The sequence below is a fragment of the Hypoxylon trugodes genome, assembly GCF_022578975.1.
Source record: "Hypoxylon trugodes strain CBS 135444 unplaced genomic scaffold F4822scaffold_7, whole genome shotgun sequence".
Lineage (NCBI taxonomy): Eukaryota > Fungi > Ascomycota > Sordariomycetes > Xylariales > Hypoxylaceae > Hypoxylon > Hypoxylon trugodes.
This window is the reverse complement of record NW_026250022.1, coordinates 3,211,421-3,236,148: the sequence shown is the minus strand read 5'-3', so window position 1 is coordinate 3,236,148 and position 24,728 is coordinate 3,211,421. Positions and strand designations below refer to the sequence as shown.

The following is a 24,728-nucleotide window of genomic DNA, read 5'->3' as shown; positions in this document are numbered from 1 at the left end:
TGTAGTTCAACTTGAATGAGAGTGGTTCGGTCCAGGGCTCTTCTTTTTTATTATTGTCTCGTTTCTTTCAGGCGGGATATCTGGAATACGAGGAAGTCTTTTTGATGTTGTGTATCCTCGGTATTATGATATTTTAAGAGGCAAATAGGAACTCCTTGGGAACACTTGCAGCTGAGGACCACAGGGCTGCAGAGGCTGGGGAGCTGAATGGGAACGGATTGTCCGCCTAGTGTCGATCACCTCTTGCAACGTTTCCTGAGCTTGACCAAGAGGAAAGGGAGATGGTTGAGGTAACCTTACGACGAGAACCAGTCGATATATCTCGCGGACGGCCCTACATACACCTCGCTCCTTTCTTCCTTTCCTCTTTGTTCTCGAAGCCGAACTGCTGTAGGGGTTACGAATAGACTTCCCGAGTTATGTACGTGAGGCTAGGTAAAGGACCGAGTGCCAGTATATTAATTGGGAAGACCTTGCCCAGTTCGTGTTCCAGCCAGAGGTAGGTGAATATAGCCGGGATAGAACAACGCGCGTTCCTAGACAAGGGTGACTGAAAAAAACCGACCCAGAGCACGCACTAATCAACTATGAAGAAGAAGAAAAAGGGAAAAAAAAGGAAAGCAAGCCGGAAAACGAATCAAGAATACTCGACAGATACGGCGGAACGGATCAGGAATTTCCTTCTCCTACTGGCAGTCAAACGGCTGTCTTCGCCTACATTAGGTACCTAGGTAGGCATATGAAATACTGAGCTGACCCAGTCTACTACAAGCATTGCAGACACCAGCAGTGTTATTTGCAGCGGCATACAAATCAAGAAACTTGCCAGTACTTGCATAGTTGGCCGTCCTGAGACAAGACTAGCTCCCCTAGCAAACAGCAGGCAATGAAGCACACCTCTTACGCAGGTGTTAGATAGCATCATGGGTACGTACTTACCTAGGTACAATACCTATTCCAGGTGCCCTATACAGTTTGAGACCAGCGCCTGCGGAGTTATATCACAGCACTAGGTGGGATGGAAAGCTGGCAATCCCAGGCTAACCTGCATTTGTGGTCTGGGCGTGGATCCATTTTCACGACTTCCTGTGCGACATAGCGGGCCAACCGGTTGAAGTCAGAACAATTTTGCACCTATGTGAAGCACCGTGTGGTGTTACGGTGCCAGTGTAACACCAAAAAAGCTGCATCTTGCCGCTGAACAATATACCGCAAGAGCTCCCAAACCATGAAGGGGGTCTGGAAGTACCCAGGTAAGGTATAGACTTTATCCGGAGGCGAAGTCCAGTATGGCCCGCGGGTCAGGGCGAACGAGGTCAAATTAGAGCGTACGTACCCCCCTGCGCAATCAGACTAGAGCACTGAAAAAAAAAAAAAAAAAAAAAAAAACCATGTCCTCTTTCTTCGGCCTTAATTGCACAGGTATGTGATTCCTGACCGACTCCCTTGCAGAACGTACAAGTGTCGGCGATGAGAATACGAAGTCCGTTGATATTAGTGGCGACTTGGCAATCTATGGACTACCTATGTTGTGTTGGCAAGACTCTGAACTAGCAAACTGGACATTATTGACTGGTGTCCTTTAGACTCTTCATTCAACACTCGCAGACATATTATACGTACCTAGGTATCTGAGTATTTACATATACATAGTGACCCGATTGAGTGGACCTAGTAATGGACGATGGAGCCATATTCAACATTGAAATGGGCTCACAGGCTCATCGGATAAGATTTATTTGCGTGCATCTGAGCTAGGATACCCCCCGGTCAAAAATATGGGGGTTTTGGCACTTGACCTCTGAGCTGCAAGATCTAGTCCTAATCCTAAAGGTAAAATAAAAAATTGGGCAACACAAAAAGCACTTAAAAATAAAGAGCACATTAAAACTCAACCAATGAGAAACGATGAAAAAAAAGTGTAGTCGGCGCGATTGCTCAAAAATCAATTTTCTATGCAAGCTCCCGCATCCGGCAAAATGCTACATGTACGTTTTGAAGTTTGCTAACTATGTAAATCGCGGCTCGCTTTTCCGTCATGGCGTAATTTACTTCTTCCCATAACATTGAAATATGCCGGAAAAAAGAAAGTCACACTACGACTCGTAATCTACACAGGTATATATTCCAGAACATCGATCGATCTCCGATTGATGTTACGTTCGAAGGCTATCTATATATAGACCACCAACGTATGCTGTATATTGCTGTTAGCTTAAGGTATAATACAATTTCTAGGCATGAGGCTGAGGATTCGAAGTATCTGCATTTCTTTGATGTGTTAGCTATGAGAAGCAAAGTAGAATTCTTACTACTTAATAACGACTATTCTACTATTAATATTGCTATAAGCTACCTAGATAGTAAATTAACATTCAAAAATGTACTAGCATGATCCTTTAGACCTGGCAGCGAAGGCAGTGAAGAATACACGATGTGATCGACGTCCTCTCTTATTATCGCATAATGATCCTATTTAGATGCAAAGCCGCTATGCAACTATCCCTAGGCCGATCTCAAGCCGAAACTAGGTAGACTATTATATCCGGTCGTGTGAAAAAAAAATATATATATAGGGAGAATTAGTCGTGTCAGAATCAAAATACAAGAAAATATCGGTATAATCTGGCTTCATAGGTAAAGGTCAAGGAACGATGTCTACAAACGATGATCATATCCTCACCCTCTCCTGTCCGGATAAGCCCGGCATTGTCCACGCCGTCACTGGGCTTCTAGCAACTCATGGCCTCAACATCCTAGACTTACAGCAATTCTCGGATCGGACGTCAAAGAGGTTTTTCATGAGAGTCCATTTCGGTCATGCTGAGTCGACGGCCAATCTGGAAGAGCCTATGGCGAAGCTCGCATCGGAACTGGAGATGGACCAGTACGACCTAAGGCCGGCGAGCAAGAAACCTCGAGTCTTAATTATGGTGTCTAAAATTGGGCATTGTCTGAACGACCTACTTTTCAGGACCAAGACAAATCAGCTCGGAGTTGAAATCCCCCTGATCGTGTCCAACCACCCAGACTTTAAGCCCCTAGCAGAGAGCTACGGTATCGAGTTCCACCATCTCCCAGTTTCCAAGGACACAAAGCTCGAGCAGGAACGCCAGATTCTGGATCTGATTCGGGAGAAGAATATCGACCTTGTGGTGTTAGCCCGTTACATGCAGGTTCTGAGCCCAGGATTATGTGAGGCGATGAGCGGCAAGATTATCAACATCCACCATAGTTTCCTGCCGTCCTTTAAGGGAGCGAAACCGTACCATCAGGCATTTGACCGCGGCGTCAAGATTATCGGCGCTACGGCACATTTTGTGACGGCGGATCTTGATGAGGGCCCTATTATCGAGCAGAGGGTTGCGCGCGTGGATCATAGTATGAGCCCAAAGGAGTTAGTGGAAGAGGGAAGCAATGTTGAGAGTCAAGTCCTAGCTGCAGCTGTTAAATGGTGGAGTGAAAAGCGAGTATTCTTAAATGGACACAAGACCGTTGTCTTCAATTGAGGAAGAGAGTTGCGTGAAGGGAGAGAAATGGCCATCGAAATTGCAACCCGCATGGTTCGGAGTTGATTCCATAGTTGTCCACTGCAATGCACATTGTGGGTTAGACCTTACATACATCTCACTACGATACCTGTATTGTTGGTTATTATTGGTTTAAAAGATGTTAGCGTGAAATAATCGTTATTAATATCTCTGATTGAATAAGGGTATTATTGTATGGAAGATATTAATTTTCTTGAATGTAGGACAAAAATGAGAGAACGAAGCTGAATAATTCGGAACCACATCGCGCTCACCACTCCCAAGGCTATGGCGACATAACATGTGATCTAGGGTTATCACAACCAATTACATATTATATATACCTTCCTGTGTACCTAGGTATGTTATAATCTTTCATATATGTGTACACACGTCCGATACTGATTCCTGTTATCAAAAAACACTGTACACAACATTATAGATATTTATATGTAGATAATTAGGTGCTAGCTAGGTTGTGGACAGGTACGGACAGAGGTGCAAGTATCCAAATTCGCCACTAACACGTAATAAAGTGCTAATGAAGCCGAGGCTTTCGGTTGGTTGGTTGTTTGGATATTATTGCATGTATTGTCAGCATCGCCGCGCAGATCCTCCCTGAAGGAATCTCCCTATTACTATACATAACAATGATATGCGTCAATCTAGAACCGTCAGACGGGTAGAGATGACGGAATATCGGCTAGTGTATTTCGAAAGAGTCTTCAAAATACATATATACCATAGAAAATACAAACGAGAGAAAATGAGGTCCAATGTAGGTACATGTGAGGAGGTTACCGAATTGGGGAGGTTTTGTTGATCAATGTCCTATTGCTGCAAGAAGGGACCTTAATTGGTAGAAAGCCAAGAAATCGAACACATCGGCGATGCAGGTCCTGTTGAATATGTGCATGTATATGTTGGTAGGTAATAGATGACGAAGGGCGGAAGATGCCCCAAACACCAATGTGGTTAGGTACCTAGGTAGGTACCAAAGGTATCAAAAAAAAGAAACTGGAATTGCTGTAAGCCGGAAGAGAACAGGGATCCCCCACAATAAAACCAGAAGGTGCTGTACACGTAAACGATTGATTATCAGTGCGATCGTCAGTCAGACCAGAGCCTTTAACCAAATTCAACCTTGAAGAGGAAAAAAAAAATGAAAGAAAGGAAAGAGAGAATTTAGCATGAGGTACGGTCGCGAGTAATGTACAAAGTTACCGCACATTCGGACCCGTCCTTTCCTATTTCCGCCGCCCCTCGTCCTTGCTGAAATCCTTGTTGTACAATGATTAGATTGAGTGGTTATGTCAGGTACTTGCCTAGGTAGTTCGAGTAATCCAAGATTAGGAAAGACCCGATCCGATTGAACTTACTGTACGATTATTCAATTTACCAACTCTAATTGCTTGCTGTTTATCCTTTCAATGTTCGTCTGTGCATCTTTAGCTTCCTAGCCTTTTTACTACCTAGGTACACTGCTTTATCCTCTCTTACCTCTAATTCTTTTAATTGATTTTGGCTAGATTGTTTCGATCTAATCGACTCCTGTCGCTTAATTTGGCGCAAGAAAACATTGAGAATGCCAATCCGTAACCCTTTTGCGAGGCGCCTTGGTGTACTCGGCGGGGCTGAGGTCAAGGACGAAAATGTTCGGCCTGGTGCACCGAATCTCGAAAGCGCACAAGCTGGCTTTGAGAAGGTAGATACCATTGGATCTAAGGCGTCTTCTTCCCTCAGCATTCGAAGCACGAGAAGCCGGGATACTGGAGATTACAAGATGAGTGGTAAGTTCGCTCCTTAGAATCTTGCGTGCAAAGAACCGTAAATTGACCTGCCTTGCGCCTCCAGTTGTCAATGACAGTGGTGTTTACCTTCCAGTGCGAATCCATAGCCTCTATAATTCAACCGTACAGTGAACTCCTACTTATGCGTCTAACTCTAGCCTTCACCAACGGAAGACAAGACCCTTTGGCCAAGACGCTCGGCCGCGTCTCGAACTTCTATGGACACCCGTAGCAGTATTGGCGATATCGAACACTTTTCCATCTCTCGCGAATCCTTCGACTCCTACCGTCGCTCCTTTGTATGTTACGGTCTATCTAACCTCCACGTTTTATCCTATACGTTGAATTAACTGTACTCGAAGGACATATCTGCCAGGTCGCCTATTATGGTCCATGACCAACCCCGTCAGAGTCTTGACTCCGCTCGATTCCCCCGATCGCCGAGAATGTCTGTCAGAAACCGTCCCTGGGACCCACCTACTGCTGAAGAGGGATTTGAAGATGTTGGATTAAACGACGATCAGAAGCAAGGCCAGCAGCCGAAGAAGCGAGGGTTTTTCGCGAAATTTTCTGAGTCTCAAGAATCTGGTGCCCATCCCCAGGGTATGGGTATGTCCCGATTCATCCCGGGCCGTAAACGAGCACAAAGCGGCCAGGGATCAGAGCTGGGTAGTATCGAACGGCCAAAATCTCGCCAGTCAATTGAGGAGCAAGAGACGCAGTAATAGCTCATACTGGACGAATTATTTTGAGACTACGTGCATAGATGATTTTATGGCGTTTGGACGGTATCGGATTGGGGCATCATGATATATGAGCGATCGTTTCGCCCCCTACTCGAGATTTTCGTAAGGTTTAGTCGTTCGCTGCGGTACATAACGAGCTGAAATACGATTAGGGAGAAAAAGGTAGATAATGTTAACAGACTAAGCTAGTAATTTGAGGGCTTCCCGTGAGGAAAACGGGAAACGAACCACAACGGTACAGGGAGGTATATCGCATATCTATTATAGAGAATCAGATACCAATTGGTAATGGCCTACACATATGATTCTTTTTTTTTCCCCTAAAGCCATACGAATTATCACTTTGGTGTCTTGTTTGCTTGGGACTTTATGTTGTTATAGTTGCAAAACTACCGAGCTTATCATTGATTCTTGATTGCATCTTCAATCGATGAGATCGGATCACATAATGCGATTTATATTTGTTAATTGAAGCTAAGATTATGTTTCCCCGCTGCCTAGGTACAGTACCTAACGCCTGTACTCAAACCCCACATTGCACAAGCTGATAAACCAGGGTACTAAAATATTCAGTCTTATCAGCATTATCGATTAATTTTTATTCAAACTAGATCTACTTAGGTACCTACCTACCACCTACTCACTCCTCTCTACTTTATCTTCCGAATACATTCGTTTAATTCGTCAACATCGGTAAAGGCTTGACAACGGCCTCGGGATCTCATTATGGCCCCAAGGCGACCCGATAAAAAATCGAAAAAGAAAGGACAAGCATCTATTTCCAGGGCAGCCGGTGGCACTTCTAAGCCTATCTCTCCCCAGGTACTAGTCAAGGCGGCCGAATATCAACTACAGGAGGGTAACGTCCAGGATGCCGCTACTTTGGCAGAGAAAGCGCTGGATCAATCGTCTGCCGGTTCAGATGACGAATTGTCCTCGTTAAATCTACTCGGTCAGATCAATCTAGAAGCGGGCGAATTTGAGGCAGCGCGAGAGTATTTCTTACGGGCTGTCGCGGTAGACGAAGATGGCTCTAAAGATGAAGCTGTTGGTGGCGGCCCAGAGAAGTTTTTATGTCTTGCGCAACTAAGCGGCGAGGGTGGTAAGGATAGTGTGAAGTGGTTTGAGAAGGGCGCCGCGGCGCTGAAGAAACAAATACAGACATTCGAAGAAGCGCGCCGAAAAAGCGACGAGCAAGTAATTCTACTCGACGAATTAAAGAAAAAGTTAGCTATGACGTTATGTTCAGTTGCGGAAGTCTACATGACGGATCTGTCGTGGGAGGAAGACGCGGAGCAGAGGTGCGAGGTGTTAGTTACGGAAGCGACGATGGTTGCGCCGGACTTCGCGGAGACGTGGCAAACATTAGCAAATGTGCGAATCTCACAGTCCCGAGCTGAAGATGCGAAAGCGGCTCTAACTAGAAGTCTGGTACTCTGGAAAGATTTACCACCCGAAGATCCTGCTGTGCCTGACTTTCCAAGCCGGGTCGGTCTTGCGAGATTGCTCATGGAGGTAGATATGGAGCAAGAGGCAATTGAAGTGCTCGAACGACTGGTTAGTGAAGACGACCAGAGTGTCGAGGTATGGTATTTGGGTGGTTGGGGTCTTTACGTTACGGGTGAGAAACAGAGGTCAAACAAGCCAAACGAGGAGGATTGGAAGGCCTCGTGGATCTCTAGCCGGGTGTGGCTCAACCAATGCCAACACCTATACAAGCTACAAGATTACGAAGACGACCGATTGGGAGAACATGCTAAGGAGCTACTTGCTCTCATCGCCAAAGAGCTAGGCGAAGGACCTGCTGGAGAGAATGACGAGGATGAATGGGAGGATGACGATAATAGCGATGAGGAGATGAAGGATTAGATAATTCCATGGCATCAAAGGGTTTCGTTTATATATGGAAGATAATACAGACTCTGGTGGTTTAGTTTCGGCATGGACATGGCGTTTGGAATCTAAAAAGAGAGACGTATACTTTCGTCGAGTTGATTTAAATGAGGCGGTTTCCCCTTAATTCGTTCTCCTAAGCCGTGCCAGATGCGCCTATGAACTGCCTGCAATGCTCTCAAGGCGACTGGGTGTCACTCACTACTACGCCTCAACCTTGAGCCGCTCAACTTGTTCGGTTGGGATGTTGTCGTCATACTCAGCCTCATCGCCCTTAGCTAACCCTCGTTCCCATAATTGCTTGCCTGTCAACTTGATTGGTTCCTTTACCTTAGCCTTCTTTAGTTCCGCTAGCCTCTCTTCCTCTTCTCTCTGTCGGTTTTCTTCCATTTCTCTTAAGAAGCCTTCTCGCCACTTCATAAATGTTTCCGGGGTTACCGGTGTACCATGAAACTTCTTGTTCTCTTCACGTTCCGCGGCAAGGATAGCCTCCTCACGTTCCTTAGCAGCAGCCGCCTTGCGATCTGCAATTAACTGCTCAGCTTCTTCTTTCAAGGTCGTCACAAGCGTGAAAACCATAGCCATTCCCATGTTTTCCTGGATAGCGTCTTCAAGCCCCTTTAACAACCGCTCTTTGTCGGCAGAAACAGCGAAGTATGGGTACGGTATGGCGTTTTGAGGTGGCGAAAGGTCGAGGATAGGGGCCTCATCGGGGTAGTCGTCCGGGTAACGCACGTGTAGAATAAGCGTGGGAGGCTCGCTAGCTTCGTCTTCGTCGTTGCCATCATCGTCGGGTATATCTAGTTTTATTGATATTCGATATTCGGTGTCGGAAATATCTTATTCGTTTAGAGATTTTGCACGAGTTAGCTGAGCTTCACCAATTTTTTTTATTCCAACTATCACGATAGTGGAGTTGTAAATAACCCACCTGTGATTTCTTCTGGGAAAATAGAGTCGAGAACTTCACGTTCTTCGACCTGTTCTTCTTTCCCCATTTTTTCCGCGAGGGAATAGGCGACTTTTCATTTATTATTCTATATTTCTTGCGAACACAAAGTTCATGATTTAGACTTCAGGTAATTGATCTTTTACAATACCGGCGAATGGTATATTGTATAGATTAGGTATGTACGTAGAAGAAAGTGATTCAAGTTTGCGACTGCGTAGGTACCATTTTAGGTACCATGTAGGTATCTAGTGCATGTAACATTGGTACTATATGTAAAATGCTAAGTACCAAGATACCTAGGTGCTGTACGTAAATTTAGGTGGGGTCGCGGGGTGAGTGTGGACAAGGTTCCGTCTCACCGCCCGGCATTTCCAGGGGTTTCACTAAATTTTTTCTCTGTCTTTAGATCGCCGGCTTCAACAGAAATTCTAAGCTTCAAAAAATACACAATCATCATTAAACATTCGACTGCGAATTTCACCATGGCACCCAAAAATCCGGCTCTGGGCAACAAAAGAAAGCTTGCGACTGGAACCAAGGACCATTTAAGTAAAAAACCCAAATTCGACAGACAGAAGCCGCGAAGAGAAGACCCCGAGGAGGATGTAAGTGATGGCAGTGAAATCAGCGACTTCTCCGATTTGGATGACGGCGGCGCCCCCTTGCACAACATAATTTCGCAAGAGGATGCCTTCAAAGCTTCTCGATTAAAGTCTAGCAAGAACCAGGCTGGAAATGTGTTCGAAAAGGGTAAGTCTAAACAACAACGAATGCTGTTGCATATTTGCTCATTCTTTCCAGGTCAAAATTCTCGCGAGTCCCATATCAAGCAAAAGCAGCTCGCCCAAGAACGCAAAGCACAGAAGCCTCTCGCCGATGAATTACACCGAGCTAAGAAACTTTGGGAGAGATTGCGCCTAAAGTCTAAGGTTCCAAAGGACGAACGACAAGGACTTGTCGAGGAGCTATTCAGCATCGCTACCGGACGCATGAAGGATTTTGCCTTAAAGCACGATGCCGTCCGTGTTGTCCAAACTGCCATCAAATACGCGACCCCCGAACGACGAAAGATGATTGCGAAGGAGCTGAGAGGCACATATCCTCTGCTAGCCGAAAGTAAATACGCCAAATTTCTCATTGGAAAGCTTCTCGTAAAAGGTGACGAGGAAGTCCGAGATATAATAGTTCCCGAGTTTTTCGGAAAGGTTCGGAAGCTCATCAATCACCCTGAAGCCTCCTGGATCTTGGATGATATTTATCGGGGTATTGCTACCAAGGAGCAAAAGGCTATTCTATTACGCGAATGGTATGGACCTGAGTTTCATATTTTCCGACAGGCATCAGAGGTTGAGACTGTCCCTTCGGCCGAACTCTCTCAGATTCTCGAGGAACAGCCGAGCAAACGCGGACCAATTATGAAATATTTATTGGATTTGACCAACCAACTCATCCAGAAAAAGATGACTGGTTTTACGATGCTGCATGATGCCATGTACCAGTATTACACCAACGTGAAACCGGGCTCCGAAGAGGCCAAGGAGTACATGGAGACGATTAAGGAGGATGAGAATGGCGATTTGTTAAAGAATATGGCTTTTACGAGGTCTGGGGCGCGACTTGTGTGCCTGCTTCTCGCTTATGGTACAGCGAAGGACCGGAAGCAGATTCTGAAGACGTACAAGGATACTTTCCAACTCATGTCGAGCGATTCACACGGGCACTTAATTATCCTTGCTGCTTACGACTTGGTTGATGATACCGTCTTGACTTCCAAATCTATCATATCAGAATTATTGGGCAAGGCGGAGGAGAATGAAGTCTCTAATATTGTCATATGTGTCAATGATCCTAACGCACGTTTGACGATACGATACCCCCTCGAAGGTACGTCCAAGGCTCTCTTTGACGCAGGTCGTGCCGACGATCTAAAGCTCCTTGAGGAGCTCTGGGAAATCCGAAAAACCACCAGTAAGAAGGATCCCGAAACCCGTCAAGAAGAGCTGGTCGCTGCATTATCGCCATCACTCCTCGCTGCAATCTCTTCATCGCCTCTAGAATTAATATCTACTTCTCATGGAGCGCAGATGGTTACGGAGGCCCTTCTTTCTTGCGTCGGTGACAAGTCCGAAGCGTTGCAGGCAATAGCATCCACCGCAAAGGGGGACCCCAGCAAACCAACAGGACCGTCCGATGAACCCACGGATGGACTCATCGCCCATGAACACATCTCCAAAACCCCACATGGTGGACGTATGTTTAAGACATTGATAGCCGGTGGTCATTTTGATAAAGCAACACGTCGCATAATACCAGTCGACCCCCCTCTTAATTTTGCAGATACCCTTTACTCTTTCATACAGGATCATATTATGGCTTGGGCGACGGGGCCAAGCTCTTTCGTAGTGCTTAGCCTCTTAGAAGCCGAGGACTTTTCTCACAAGAATGATCTCAGGGGTATTCTGAAGAAAAATAAGAAATCACTCGAAAAGGCAGCCACAGAGGAAACGCCGGAGCAAAAAGCCGCCAAGGAAGACGTTAAGGCAAATGGAGAAGATACTAAACCAGCGAAAAAGAAAGGTAAGAAAGCAGGACCGAAAAAGGAGAGTCCTACAGGCAATATGGGTGCAAAGCTCCTGCTGGAGAAGCTTAAGGGTTAATCTCGTAGACTACCTACTTATCTACCTACTTAAATATGCCAGAGCCCACCATGGATGAAGTAATGGTAATATTGATACTACCGGCGTTCTTCCAGTTTATTTCTCAATGAAGTGAAGTAATATCGAGGTTCTACCCTGCTTAACCATAAGTTTGTAGTGGCAAGCTACCTAGTAATAGGCGTACTTGATTTGTCTTGGGATACCCAAGCATTTTGAAGATCCTAACTTGACAGCCACATTTCATCCTTATAAACTACTTGCCCATATGAGGTAAAACGCGACTCTATTTAAAAGCAAGTTACCCAACTTATTTCATTTAGCATGTCGTATTTATTCTAGAACATCTCCATAAGACGTGTGGCTGCTACACCTTCCAATTCCAATACACGGACCAGCCGCAGCTTACAGAAAGATTCATGAAAGGTCATTATTTGTGGCGTAACTAGCCTCTCGACCTTAAGGCGAAAGGATAGAGCGTAGAAGTGAAGGTGATATGAATTGATGGGTTGGAATGCCTCGAAGGATAGTTAGGCCCGAGCACCCTCAAATTATCTAGAATTCTCCGTCCTTTTTTTTTTTTTTTTTTTAAAAAAAAAAAAAGGTTCGTATATACCTAGGTATATATATTAGATTTCGTTAGTTGGGGGTTGAGCTCGGTCCTTACTTTCTTGACAGCGTTGCCCTTGGCTTGGGTTTCTGAACCCCTGGATCATACATATATAGTCAGTATAGTAATACAAGTCTTTACCAAAGTATATAGAGCACGAAGTATTTAATATATTGAGAATAGGATATTGGAATAAAAAAAGAAAAGAAAATCAAATGCCATTTTGGGTTTCGCCTGTATCTGTCATCTTTGTTGGGTATATAACAAATAGAAAAGCAAGAAACCCGCCAGTCTCCTTTTTCCTTATCCTACGCCATTAGGTACAATGCCAATTCCCTGCAGTCTAGTTGAAATACAACAGAACGCCTCAAAAGTTGCAATTTGCATCATAGAATTCGTGGGCACGGTTTCTTGACAGAATGATGTGCGTGTCCTAGACCTAAAACGCCGTCACATGGCTCATGCGAGGTTCGGTAGGTTTATTCGCGGTGAAGAATAGCAAGGCGAGCTATCCAGATGCCATCGATACATTAATTTGTAGGGGGCATCAACTTATATATCTCGTTGAGAATCTCTTGCAGCTCATCGTCGCCGATCTTTTCGTTAAGCGAAGGGATAAGGTACTTGGCTTCTTCTGCGGTCTCACAGCAAAGTGAACCTAAAGAAGAGGTAGACTCCTAGGTTAGCCACGGGCAAATAGCAATCATGTTTTTTGTACTGGATCTACATACCTAGCTGTGCACGCTCGAACTTATGGAATTGTTTATAAGAGCTAAGTAGTCGTTCGACGGCCTCGACATTCTCCTTCTTCTTAAAACGGGCGAACGTGTCGAGATAGTCGATGGTTTTGGTTAACATCCTAAGAATGTTAGGTTAGCACTTGTAATTATTATTATTATTGTTGTTGACTGTGTATTTATAGTGGTGGAAGGCGTACTCAGTCTCATTGATATTCTTGCGATCGTTGCGGCGCTTGGCTACTAGTGCATTGATGACCAGTGCAGCTTCGGATAGTGTGAGAGTATCGACGTCTTGAAATTCGCCGAGTCGGAGGACGTTGGTCGCCTCTTCACTGCCTGGGGCTGTATGAGACATTGTCGCGTGCGATTTCGGCGTATCAAAATTGCAAGATGTATTGTAGAAATAAGATTTACGAAAAAGGCAAAGTTCTGTTGTGTAGAATTCAATAGAATACTGCTGGAATGATGGTTTGTTGGGTTGGTCGCAAGATGATGTATGTGGTATGAATTGGGGGCGGGAGAATAGATGGGTGGGATATTGTGGCGAGAAGAAATGTCAACTGTCAAGGCAAATATAATGTTCATGCGGCTGTAGCTTACCATTGATGTACAGTGCATATTATGGGGTCTTGGGGGTCCCTATCTTTAAAGTTTAGCATGGTCAGCCCCATCCTGCCCCTAAGCTATGTACCTAGGTAGGTATCTTGGACACACTAAGGAAGAATTTCGGTTAATACGTAGGCAACCTCGGAACCATCATCAATACAAACATTGAGCCCCATTTTCCCTCCTCAGGTGCTTATGACCTTTGTATATGTACGAAACACGGTGTAAGATCTCATAGGTGTTCGGGTGTATTTATTTCCCTCTTCCATGAGAAATGAGCTCGATATTGATATTAGAAGCTCCAGGACTATTCTTAGAAACCTTCATTTTCTCTATACAATGTAAGAACAAAGCGGCGACATCGCCTCGGAAGAAAAGACACACTTGTCGCTAATTCGCAAGTAGGGTCGTACTAGCTCTCATCGTGATTAACAAGGCTGGTGGTCTTATCTACAATCGGACCTTTGGAGATGGATTGAATCAGCTCAACACCAATGACTACCTTGTGCTTGCTGGTACCTTTCACGGGTGAGACATGCCCCCTTGCCTTATTTCGAAGGCCAAGCATTGTCCGATCTTGAGATTATTTGCTCATCCTACTGTGTAATAGAGTCCATGCCATAACGGCCCGTCTCAATCCACTCAAGGGGTTAATGCATGCTCAACACCAGCAACAGCAAGCGGCAGCAACTGCGGGAGGTGTAGCAATACCAAGCCGGCCCGATCCTCCGTCAGGCCTTGAGGTCCTAGAGACAGAGAACTTCCGTCTGCAATGCTTCAACACATTAACTGGTACTAAGTTCCTTCTGTTCACGGATACGATGCAGACCAACATAGATGTGGCTATGCGCAGAGTTTATGATTTATATTCCGACTACGTCATGAAGAACCCTTTCTACCAACTTGAGATGCCTATTCGTTGTGAGACCTTCGATAGGAAGCTGAACTCATATATCAGGGAGATCAACAACTCCAGATAGGGTACCGACTTCTGTTATTAGCTTATCATCGGGGGCGCGAAGGAAATCTTGCCTTTTTGATCGGCAAGGTCATGGATTAATTATAATTGCATCATCGCATGGGGTTTGGGGTTTGAAAGGTTATTTGTTTCGATGCGGCTAGAGTTATGCTCCTTTTATAGAATTGAGGTCGCTCTGCCATTTCACAGGGACGGTATTTTCGCCGAAAATTCGCCCCTAAGCCTTCGGTCTATTATTATTATTGTACAAACCCAACGCCTTCGTGAATCCATGCTGGCGAGGAACTGGGCCATAGAACGCAAACCAAGCAAGCCTATGACATATCCATCTTATCCCCATCATCTTTCTTGTTCTCTTTCTTTTGGGAAGATCCGCTCCCACTGGGTTCACCCTGCTCATTCAGGAGAGGTTGGTCCTCACCTTCTTCCTGTATGCCTTCCAAGTTCGTTTTCTTTGCCGCTTCCTCGTTGTCCTTAGCTTGCTTTGCTTGCCTTGCATTCTCCTCTTCCATACTCATACGTAAAGCAAGTGCCAACTCTGGGTCGGCACTAGGGTCGAAGTCGAAATCGCCGAAGTCGCCGCCACCCTCAGCCATGCCACCTGCACCACTGGCAGCACCCTCCCCGAGTAGAATGGGCGTGGTTATCAACTGGTCGCTAAGGAGCTTGCCACTCGGCGGAATAACAACAAGGTGAGAATTCTCATTAGTCTTGACTGCATTGTTGAAAGCCTCGAGCTTCTTTTGTACGTCATCATCATCTAGGTCGCCAAAAAGGACAAAGTCGATGTCGATATTTCCCTTCTTCATTTTCTTTGCTAGTGATACTAGCTTCTTCTCGTCATCTGCCACGGGAGAGCACACGAATACGATGATACGTTGGCGTTGTGATTTGTTTTGTCGATGCTTCAACGCAAGCTATTGGAGATGTAAATCATTAGCTTTTGCGCCGTGATATATCTGATTGGCTAGGGGGGAATTGGGCTTACACTGGCGATCTGAATACCGGTGGCCAGGTGGGAGGAGCCTGAGATCTTCTTCTTGATGCGGTGCAGGCCCTCAAGTATTTTGCCTCGTTCTGTCGTCAGGGTAGAGAGGACCTCGGGACCCTTACCACCCATGCTCATCAAGCCCACGGACGACTCGGGGTTGGACTGAGTGATGTTCTCAAATGTAATGTTAATAGCGTCCGCTTGAGCGTCAAACCTGGAGGGTTGATAATCGCCATTCCGGCTGCTTTCGCTGTTATCCACGACGATCATAACAGCTTGCAACGGCATCTTGGCGGTATCACTACGCCGAGATTGTCTTTTTAGTTGCTGAAAGGTAGGCGAATATTTTTTTTGGTAGAGAATGGAAAACGGAAGGGAGTCGCAGGAAGTTGAATACTGTTAGAATAGTTTAATAGTTTGCGAGTGCAATAAACAGGATGGGATGGGATTGGTAAGGTACAATTGCTGAAATCGGAAAGATGAGCTTCAGGGCTCTTCACGTAAACGTCAGGCAGGTGTAGCCTAGCAGTTGTTGCTAGCCAGCTAGCCTAGGTACGTACCTAGATACCTTAGCGCTTTATAGAGCTCGGGCCAACCGATTTTACGTAGTAAAGTTCACCTACCAATCAGCTTACCTAAAGTGCATCGGGTGAAATTTGTCACCGTCTTTTGTTTACTTACACCACTGTTAGTTTCATCATTAAACACGCTGAATTCTTGTATTATACTCCATAATAATACAATAATACAATAATACTCCCATACTTAGGTACTCAAAGGAGAACTCCACCACGAACGCGTCTGCCTTCAACATTAACTCATGATTCTACTCTACAACTCAACTCCAGAAGAAATATAGCACGATGGCGCCCGTGAAAATGACGCGAAAGCGCAAGTCTAATCAATCGACGAGTTCCCCTGAAGATCAAAAAATTCCCACGACGAAAGGTTCCCCCCAGAGAAGTCCGATTAAGAAGCGAAGGTTAGGCCTCTCAATCGCGCAAAAACAAGCTCTCATCGAGAATCTGCAATTAGAAAGTATGGACGCGTTATTAAATCTATATATCCAGCTTCATAAAACTCATTGGTATAAATCTAGTTACCGAACGTGCTAGACGTCTCAGAGCTCAGTACAATATCCAGGCGCAACAACTTCGGTCGCGCGTTGAGATGCGCATCAACCGGATTCCAACCGCCTTACGCAAGGCCAAGATGGGCGAGCTCCTCTCCAAATCTTTACAACCACAGCAACCCCCTCGCCCGCCCAAGTCAACGTATGTAGCTAAACCTCCATCTGTTCCGGCAAAAGATGGAACATCGCCCAAGCCTATACAGCGGAAGCCGATTCCCACAACCAGCGCAGCAGCCGGACGCAAGCGCTTAAGGTATGGTATCATTATTTATCTGTTCCTGTCTGCTAACTAACACCACATAGTGAGGAGATTTCAGGTGCCGATAAAGAAAACCTAGGCAGTGCCGTTGAGAACCCCAAGAAGAGAATTCGTGGCGCGGCGACTAAGGGGCCCGCGTCGACCCAGCCGGGACAGATCCTATCGCCTACCACCTCGAATACACGAGTCGTCCCCCGCGAGCGCCCAGCCTCTCCTACAAAGCGTGTGATTAGTAGACCTCCATCCCCTGTAAAGGGTCCACCGCCCAAAGCCTCGTCGAACATCCTATCAAACATGGTTGAGAAAGCAAAGGGGACGCGACCCGCAGCAGGCACGAGGAAAGCTACCACATCGTCTACAACTAGTTCAAATAACGGTCCAACTACCACACGCACACGTCAACCCGCTGTCCCCTCTCGCCCACCCACTGCAGCCTCTACACGTGGTAGACGGAAAGTCAGCGCTACAAGTGAGGCTAGTGATGGCAGTACAGCAACCGTAGTGAAGAAGACGACTGCATCGAGGGCTGCTAAGACAACTGCGGCTCCTCCGGCGAAGAGAACAGTTATGAGCACAATAAAGTCAGCTACTACTAAGAAACCTCCGGCATCAAAGGCCACGGCTGCACCCGCTACGGGAACGGGAAGGACGTTGAGGAAGAGGGCATAAATCATGAATGGAATAATGTGTATTGAGTTAGGTTTGGTGTTCTAGGTTAATTGGCGTACGGGAAAATTGGCCGAGGCCAGGTCACAATGAGATCCTTGTTCGCTATTCTATTCAAGGAATGCTGCTTTTTTTTTGGCTTCCTAATTTACATAAAGGGCCACCCGTTTCGTGACATGCCTTAGCCGGCGCTAGCACCCTTCTTCTTTTTGTCATCTACCAGCTCGATGTTGTCCTTCGGTATATCTTTATACTTCTCCAATAGGAACTCTTCGATCTCGTCGCTCACGTCTCCTTGAACGACAATTTCTTCCCCTCCGCTCGGGACCTTGGTGACGGAGGAGCCGGTAGCGAACTTCTTACCAAACTCCTTGGCGACTTTCTTGAGATCCAAGCCGAAAGCCTCGAGGCCTGACACGGCAGTCACGAATTTTCGTTTGTTCCGCTCGACCCGCTTGATCGTAACGACACTGTTGGCGATCTTGTCGGCTTGTTTCTGCTCCGCCTTCTCCGCTTGGGCGGCTTTTTTCTGGGCGTCTTTCGCGGCTCGCTTTTGGGCTTCGACTGATAATGACGCGGTAGCAGCCTCTAAGGCTTCTGCAGATATGGATCGGCCGGGTTAGTGTGGTTCATTCGCATTCAGGACTGGGATTTCGACAGTCCATTCCATCCATGTGAGGCGAGGGAGGGGACCAGATTCCACGTACCAGGAGACCATATATGTTCATATAGGGATGGGTGGGCTTTCTGTAACCAGTCCTGGCATTTCTTGACGGTGCCGCCGTATTCACAGTACTAATTGCTTGTCGATCAGCCTTTCACGCGTTCTTGTAGGCGGCTCGAGTGCCACTCGGGGAATTTGTACACTAAGAGTCTACAATTCGAGAGCAACGTACCTCGGGTGGTAAAGTGCAGACTAAACCAATTGACACCGTTAGTCAAAGCTCTCTACATAACATCTAGCTTCTCTCTTTGGTGACTGACTAGTGGGGAAACGTGTGCGATTGGTTTTTTGTCTGACTTACCGCCGCAATAGATCACATGGCGGCCCTGGGGCTCGCTGAGGCCTTCCGCTTGCTCTATATCTGCCATGCCTCGTAGTAAATCGTAAAGAGAAATAGAAGAAACACGATATGTTTCGTCGTAAAATGCTTGGAATCGTATACTTGGTTGGCAGGGACTTGTTCGGCGCGGGGTTATCAAGTGGTCTAGGCAGGCTGGCAGGGCGGCTTTGGTGGGTTGGTGGGGTAATTTGCTTGCTGCATTCATGCGTTTTCCTAGTTTTATGGGTACACGGGTAGTCACTACCTACCTGGTAGGTAGATCTACTGTACCTAAAAAACATCACCTGGGAAGGACCTAGGCAAGGTTAAGAGCCCACAAACAAAAGTTCTATGACGCTGCAGTCCTCTATCATTCTCTATTAATCATTCTACCTACCAACTAACTTTACAAACACGAACAAACTACTTCAACATGCTACGTCCAACGTGGGCTAGTCACACTCATTCGATTCAATCGGCAAAAAATTTGAATAATCCCAGGCACCTTTTTTACTGGTAACTTGGGCATCCATACCACACGCGACGATGCCCTTAGATTTACATCCGTACCTGACTGACATATCTAAGTGCCATTAAAAAATGTCTTTCGCATTATTCCCTTTCTACGTTAGACGTGCATCGTCGCATTCATCGAATCACTATTGCAGTGTTTTACGGGTGATAGTTCCTCCTTCTAGCCATCATATGGACCCTATATCCATCGAGTAACATTTAGACGGTCCAATATAAGTAGTCTTAATGGCGATATCTCTTACTTATCTAGGGTTGACGTGTCTTCGCGATAGGCTACGATAGCCTTGTTGAAAAATAGTATATGGTCACACCTACCACAAACTCGCTTGTCACGACAATAAGGCAATCAATCAGCGCAGCTATTCTATTTGTCATTACAATGTCGAGAAAGAACGAGAAAGAACGAGTCATCTTCAGCATTTTTATATCCATTTTATAGAGAGCGATTACCCAACTGATGGATGTCATTCAACGGTTCTATCAGCATGGATTGCATGGAATAATTCGAATGACCATTCAAACCAGATACACTGTCAGAATCGGCAAACCATATCTGCTCGTCAAGCACTTTGTATGACGTTGGGCTTCCCGCTCTCGCTCTGGAAGTTTGGTTATGCCGCACGGTTCAATCCCTCCCACCATGAACATAGTTCATCCAATCACGGAACGTCACAAATTCGAGCAGGGCAGCTAAGCGCCCAGTTAGCGTAACCTTACCTCATTGGCCTAGACGCCTGTAATATCTTTCCAATCAACAGTTTTCACTGTACTACTCTCCCGCGCGCCAGTTTGACTATTGGTCGGCATTGCGGAGTTTTCTAAAATTATACCATCGCCGGCCGTCTGGCTATGTCCCTTGATTGGGCACTGAAATCGGTAGTTCGATCGATCCTACCTCTAGATTGGCATTGTCTAGTGAGGCGACCAGTCTGGTTCCGACACCGCTATCACACATTCACACCCAAATGGGATCTAGGACGTGTGCGTCTGGTCCGAATCTGCAGTGGAGACTGGAGGCCATGCAGGTGTGCTGCTATCCGTCCATCAACATGGTAAACCACTGGACTGGAAGCGCTCGCGTTCTTCTCCATGGGACTTTTCTCCACGCGGTAGCCGCTCGCCGCCTCCAATGCTGGAGTCATAAAACTACTTGCTCCCAAAATCTCGGTAGGCCGAATCTCTCTATCTACTTCTTCTTCAAGCTTCCTTGAGGTTGCCTCATTTTATAATCCGCTTCGTTGAACGAAGTGTTCCTGTCGTTAAAGCATTTCCTTGCTACATTCCGCTTTCGACGACGCTGGGCGTCTTTTCTTACGACGTCTCATAATTGCATTCGCCCAATATAATTTCATTTATACTTTCCTCGAGTCTTACTGCATTTTCTTTATATAGGACAGGATGCCTGAGCTAGTACTGTTGCCGACTAGCACGTACCGACCTCCCTCCCCCTCGCTGGCACGAGGGCCGGGGAGGTCACTTAATACAATAATGGAGGAGGAACCTGAAGATTCGCAAAAGTCCGCGGCATTGAGGAATCGTAGATTCCCAGCTAGCCAATCCAACGAGAAGATAGTACAGTGGCTTTCGCCACGAAGTGACCGCTTCCCGACTCCAAGAGGCTTTCATTTCTTGTCAGCTCCGATACTGCCTGAATCTCCCTCGACTACATCCGCCGACGAAAGCAATTCTCCGTCAATAACATCATCGGACCCGTGGAACCGAGCGAGTATAAGTACTGATGTCACAGAGTTTGATGATATATACGGGGTTTCTGACGAAGACGACACTCAACGTGCAACTCCGAGAAAATCTTCATTGAAGCGTCGGAACAGTTCTCGCAACACAATGCAGAAGCGACCTGCAACTCAGTCGCAAGCCTCGCACCGGGCTCTTCCACCCTTAACTATACCAACTCAACAGGAGCACAATGCCGATAGTTGGTCAGGCAGGCCGGATTTTAAGAAGCTCATGTCACCACTACCTCCTACTCCTCAAGCCAAGGTCGAGATGTCTCCAGCCGTGATATCATTCTTGCAAGCTCAACAGTCTCAAGAGGTACCGACCATTTCCGCACCGCCATCCCTCGATGGAAGCTTGAGCTCCGACCAAATGGCTGCCATGTCTGCGCCACCCACACCAGTGATTGGGACGGGAGAGGCCAGTACTAGTACGGATTGGTCTGGTGTTCAACTACAACCCGCTGCTCTAGCTACTTTGCAGGCATTATCCAGCAACGAAGATACGGATGATGAATACCAGCCGGAGCAGGTTATCGAGGTCGTAGAAGAAAGGAGGCCGGAGATGTCGCAGCAAAATCCTCGCCTCCTCGCCTCTATGAATCGGCCAGTTCTTAGGCTGTCGACTCAGCAACAGCAGCAACCCCTTAGTGGTTTGACGCGGCTCGAGATTCCTTCGCCAGGGGGCTTCTTCTCTGGCCTTTCTCCGCGTACTAGGCACACCTGGCATCTCCAGTCGATGACGCCCGATGACATTGCTCCTCCTACTTCGACTACCGCAGAGCAGTTTTATCGATGTCCATGGAACGAGGCAACTTCTCGAGGGCCAAATTTCCCAAATGTTCCGGTCCTACCTCCTCCTCCACCACGCCCCGAGCGTTTTGCGCCCCTTCCATCAGCACCAGTGGAACAAATCGTAGAAATCAGGGGTACAATGTCAGACGGTATTCCAACTGCAAGGCCAGCCATCCTAGAGCACGTTATTGAGGCTAGGGGTGATCCCACAGAAGATATTCTTACAGCACGCCGTGTCGACCCAAGAAATCCCCCAATTGAGCCCACAGCCCCCCCCGAGCCCTTAACCCCTCACGAAGACGTTACGGCTACGGAGATCGTTGCAACATATGACCCTGAGTACGCCAAGAAGCAGCAAACAGCTACCCTGTCGAATCTAGACAGGACCGAGTTATGGCTTAGGGCGCAGAGGGCTTACCTCCAAGGTATTGTCCCCGAAGAGGAGTTCAATATTGAGACCGAACGTGAGCTGGAGACAGGAGACCTCCATGTTGAAGAGGAGCCAAGAACGAAAAAAAGCGAAATAGAAGTGGCGTCCCCTGCGCAAAAGAAAAAGACAGTGCGTTTTTCCGAGATTGTTGTCAAGGCTGACATCCCAAAGACTCTGCCACCTAAGCTCTTACGGCAGGAGTCGGCTTACTACAGAGCTTTCCAAGACTATATCATCCGCTCTCGCAGTCAAGACGCGTTCGTTCATCGTCTTCCACGCTTTGAAGCTATGCAAGCTCAACGCATCTCCCTACGAGAGACTCATCGCAACCAGCTTCTTGGAAAGTATCAACTATCGGTAGTACCGCAATCGGCTAAGAAGCGGATGAGTGCCAACGTAGCTCGCGGCGACGACATTCTTGTGGATGACCCTGAGAAGCTGAAGCGCGAAAAGGAGCACGAGGCGCTGACCCAAATGTCTATGGCAAATTGGCATGTTGGCGCGACTAGGGCTTTGAATGGGGGGCGCCTGTTCTCTGCACCCATCGCCAAGCGCCTTTCTCGTCTCTCTCGCATCGGCGGCGCAAAGGACCGGGCACGTATACTTGACCTCGGCGGCCAGTCTACTTGCGACTGGGCTTGGCACTGCGCCATCATGTATCCGAACACTAAGGTGTACACTGTGACAACCAAGGCAATTCGGCAGCTCTCCAACTCAAACATTCGCGGTCCACCCAACCATCGACAAGTCGCTGTCGCTCGACTTTCACGATTGCCTTTCCCAGATGCGCACTTTGACATGGTCTCGGCACGTGAGCTCCACACGATCCTTAAATTAATCGGCGAGAATGGTGAGGATGAATGGGATAGCTGTCTAGATGAATGTATGCGAGTTCTCAAACCAGGAGGCTATTTGGAGTTCTCGCTCCTCGACTCAGATATCATGAACGCAGGACCTCTCGGCCTCGCCAAATCGGTTGAATTTGGGTTCGCGCTCAAAACACTTGGCTATGATCCTAGCCCGACGCGTATGTTCATGGGCCGTCTCCACCGTGCCGGATTTGACCAAGTTCGCCGTGCTTGGATGTGCCTTCCGATGGGCCCGGATCCGGCTGTGCGTCGTAACCGCAAGGTGGCGCGCGATAGCACTGGCGTAGAGCGTCCTCTCGAGTTAGAGGCCATAGTCTCAGGCAGCACAGAAGCGGCGGCGTCGGTGGCAGGTTTAGCGGGGAGCTGGGCTTGGGAGCGCTGGCTGCTACGGTGTGAGATGGAAAAGGTGGCGTGCGAAAGCCGTCTAGGATTCCTTGAGGCGGAAACGGCAGAGATGCGCGAGGCAGGCAAGTGTCTCAACGGCGTACATGAAGTAGTAGAGGAAGGGCGCCGGTCAGGTTCTGGGTTTAGGATGTTAAATGGGTTTGCTAGAAAGCCTCCTACCAAACTCGATGGAGGCGGAAAATCGTCTCGTTGATGGATGGATTCTCTACCGGCCAATCTTTTCTCGGCATATTATGGAAATGTCTCTTATGTGTATAATGTGACGTGGGGTTGTATGCTTGGGGATGAGGTTGTTCGCTGTGTCCACCGGGTATGCCTGTACGAGCGTGTATAAATAAGTATGAGGTGCATGTATGGTTGGTGATGATACCCCGTATGGAGTTTGGGGAGGAAGAAATACACCTGCTAGAGCGCGGGACATCTATCTACCAGACGCAGGTCTCTAATTCACTGTGTCCATCCGGTGATGGCTTAACTTCTCATTAATGTGCCTGTGCTTCCGTATCTAATCTGGACTCGCGTAAGCTCTGATACTAGGTACGCGTCTAAAGAATAATATGATGTGTGGGCTATCTCTAATTATCTTTATTTATTGAATTTATCATTCATTGTTCATTTTGTATGATATAAGACGGATAAAAATAGTTTCACCTATCTACCTATCTAAGTACATGCCAAACAACTGAGTGATTCCATGACGACTTTAAAAAAGAAAAAAAGAAGAGGCAAGAGCGTGTACTCGCCAAAAGGAGTCACTGCTCGCTTCCATATAACCATTAGGTAAGAGGATAGTCAGGGTCTGGGAGGTTTTCATGACCATCTCACATTGAGCATTTAACTCCGTCTATCCATCACAAGCATATCTTCAGAGTTCACTGCCCTCTCATGGACAATATGATCGCCGGTATCTCGAAATGATTTGGTACATCAATCTTCTTTGCCGGGATAGCTGCCCATGGGGCCGAAATTACCAACGTCGCCCATCCCCCATCCTGCGCGGGTCTCACGCCACGTGGGTGGGAACCCTCCCATTTTACGGCATGGTACTCGGTAGTAAATCCGTAGGATGCGGGAAATAAACGAGATAAGAAGGGGGCATATGGGGATGGACTAGGGGAAGAAAAGGAACTCGAGGGACCACAACTCGAAATTGGAAGGATTCGCTATGGTAACTGTCGTAATGTTGTATTGATGATATCCACTCTTGCGCCTCTTTTGTCCATAGTTAATAGATATATGGTTAATGAGTCCCATGTACGTTATAATGGCGTCATCTATTAGAGGTACTCATTGTAAGGTACCTAGATACTCTGCCTATACAATCAGCTAATATGTTTACAAGGATACATGGAAGAGAGTGTAGTCTTG

At 46.9% G+C, this 24,728-nt stretch overlaps 11 protein-coding genes across 11 annotated transcripts; 7 read left to right on the top strand and 4 right to left on the bottom strand.

Annotated features, from left to right (window-relative positions):
• The first annotated feature begins 2,524 nt into the window (after positions 1 to 2,524).
• On the top strand, positions 2,525 to 3,975 carry F4822DRAFT_333907 (Formyltetrahydrofolate deformylase). The gene has a single exon (XM_051455708.1). It carries the CDS (start codon positions 2,655 to 2,657, stop codon positions 3,507 to 3,509), a length of 855 nt encoding a protein of 284 aa, XP_051312861.1. The 5' UTR covers positions 2,525 to 2,654; the 3' UTR covers positions 3,510 to 3,975.
• A 699-nt stretch (positions 3,976 to 4,674) lies between these two features.
• Positions 4,675 to 6,541, top strand: F4822DRAFT_412048 (uncharacterized protein). The gene is made up of 5 exons (XM_051458919.1): positions 4,675 to 4,910; positions 5,060 to 5,320; positions 5,385 to 5,413; positions 5,479 to 5,619; positions 5,683 to 6,541. Exons 2-5 carry the CDS (start codon positions 5,116 to 5,118, stop codon positions 6,043 to 6,045), a joined length of 738 nt encoding a protein of 245 aa, XP_051312860.1. The 5' UTR covers positions 4,675 to 4,910; positions 5,060 to 5,115; the 3' UTR covers positions 6,046 to 6,541.
• A 131-nt stretch (positions 6,542 to 6,672) lies between these two features.
• F4822DRAFT_333887 (TPR domain-containing protein) lies at positions 6,673 to 8,049 on the top strand. The gene has a single exon (XM_051455706.1). It carries the CDS (start codon positions 6,793 to 6,795, stop codon positions 7,933 to 7,935), a length of 1,143 nt encoding a protein of 380 aa, XP_051312859.1. The 5' UTR covers positions 6,673 to 6,792; the 3' UTR covers positions 7,936 to 8,049.
• F4822DRAFT_333889 (RWD-domain-containing protein) lies at positions 8,050 to 9,170 on the bottom strand. Its single transcript, XM_051455707.1, has 2 exons — positions 8,891 to 9,170; positions 8,050 to 8,798 (listed from the first exon to the last, which is right to left on the bottom strand). Exons 1-2 carry the CDS (start codon positions 8,955 to 8,957, stop codon positions 8,164 to 8,166), a joined length of 702 nt encoding a protein of 233 aa, XP_051312858.1. The 5' UTR covers positions 8,958 to 9,170; the 3' UTR covers positions 8,050 to 8,163.
• Positions 9,171 to 9,315: 145 nt separating this feature from the next.
• On the top strand, positions 9,316 to 11,568 carry F4822DRAFT_445148 (ARM repeat-containing protein; the record flags this gene model as incomplete). The annotated part of the gene is made up of 2 exons (XM_051463349.1): positions 9,316 to 9,661; positions 9,713 to 11,568. The coding sequence occupies exons 1-2, from the start codon at positions 9,394 to 9,396 to the stop codon at positions 11,566 to 11,568; spliced, it is 2,124 nt and encodes a 707-aa protein (XP_051312857.1). The 5' UTR covers positions 9,316 to 9,393.
• Positions 11,569 to 12,705: 1,137 nt separating this feature from the next.
• F4822DRAFT_431949 (HRDC-like protein) lies at positions 12,706 to 13,270 on the bottom strand (the record flags this gene model as incomplete). Its single annotated transcript, XM_051461556.1, has 3 exons — positions 12,706 to 12,833; positions 12,907 to 13,034; positions 13,113 to 13,270. 3 exons carry the CDS (start codon positions 13,268 to 13,270, stop codon positions 12,706 to 12,708), a joined length of 414 nt encoding a protein of 137 aa, XP_051312856.1.
• Positions 13,271 to 13,669: 399 nt separating this feature from the next.
• On the top strand, positions 13,670 to 14,717 carry F4822DRAFT_333831 (Sybindin-like protein). The gene is made up of 4 exons (XM_051455704.1): positions 13,670 to 13,769; positions 13,821 to 13,862; positions 13,927 to 14,049; positions 14,132 to 14,717. Coding segments are annotated over exons 2-4 (495 nt in total). The 5' UTR covers positions 13,670 to 13,769; positions 13,821 to 13,860; the 3' UTR covers positions 14,502 to 14,717.
• F4822DRAFT_333835 (uncharacterized protein) lies at positions 14,658 to 16,018 on the bottom strand. Its single transcript, XM_051455705.1, has 2 exons — positions 15,489 to 16,018; positions 14,658 to 15,417 (listed from the first exon to the last, which is right to left on the bottom strand). Exons 1-2 carry the CDS (start codon positions 15,777 to 15,779, stop codon positions 14,815 to 14,817), a joined length of 894 nt encoding a protein of 297 aa, XP_051312854.1. The 5' UTR covers positions 15,780 to 16,018; the 3' UTR covers positions 14,658 to 14,814.
• A 131-nt stretch (positions 16,019 to 16,149) lies between these two features.
• F4822DRAFT_333797 (Borealin N terminal-domain-containing protein) lies at positions 16,150 to 18,060 on the top strand. The gene is made up of 3 exons (XM_051455703.1): positions 16,150 to 16,529; positions 16,591 to 16,876; positions 16,927 to 18,060. Exons 1-3 carry the CDS (start codon positions 16,355 to 16,357, stop codon positions 17,549 to 17,551), a joined length of 1,086 nt encoding a protein of 361 aa, XP_051312853.1. The 5' UTR covers positions 16,150 to 16,354; the 3' UTR covers positions 17,552 to 18,060.
• Positions 17,730 to 18,640, bottom strand: F4822DRAFT_431945 (translation machinery-associated protein 22; the record flags this gene model as incomplete). Its single annotated transcript, XM_051461555.1, has 4 exons — positions 17,730 to 18,145; positions 18,256 to 18,343; positions 18,445 to 18,464; positions 18,574 to 18,640. The coding sequence occupies 4 exons, from the start codon at positions 18,638 to 18,640 to the stop codon at positions 17,730 to 17,732; spliced, it is 591 nt and encodes a 196-aa protein (XP_051312852.1).
• A 1,790-nt stretch (positions 18,641 to 20,430) lies between these two features.
• F4822DRAFT_333756 (uncharacterized protein) lies at positions 20,431 to 23,559 on the top strand. The gene has a single exon (XM_051455702.1). It carries the CDS (start codon positions 20,524 to 20,526, stop codon positions 23,551 to 23,553), a length of 3,030 nt encoding a protein of 1,009 aa, XP_051312851.1. The 5' UTR covers positions 20,431 to 20,523; the 3' UTR covers positions 23,554 to 23,559.
• The last annotated feature ends 1,169 nt before the right edge of the window (positions 23,560 to 24,728 follow it).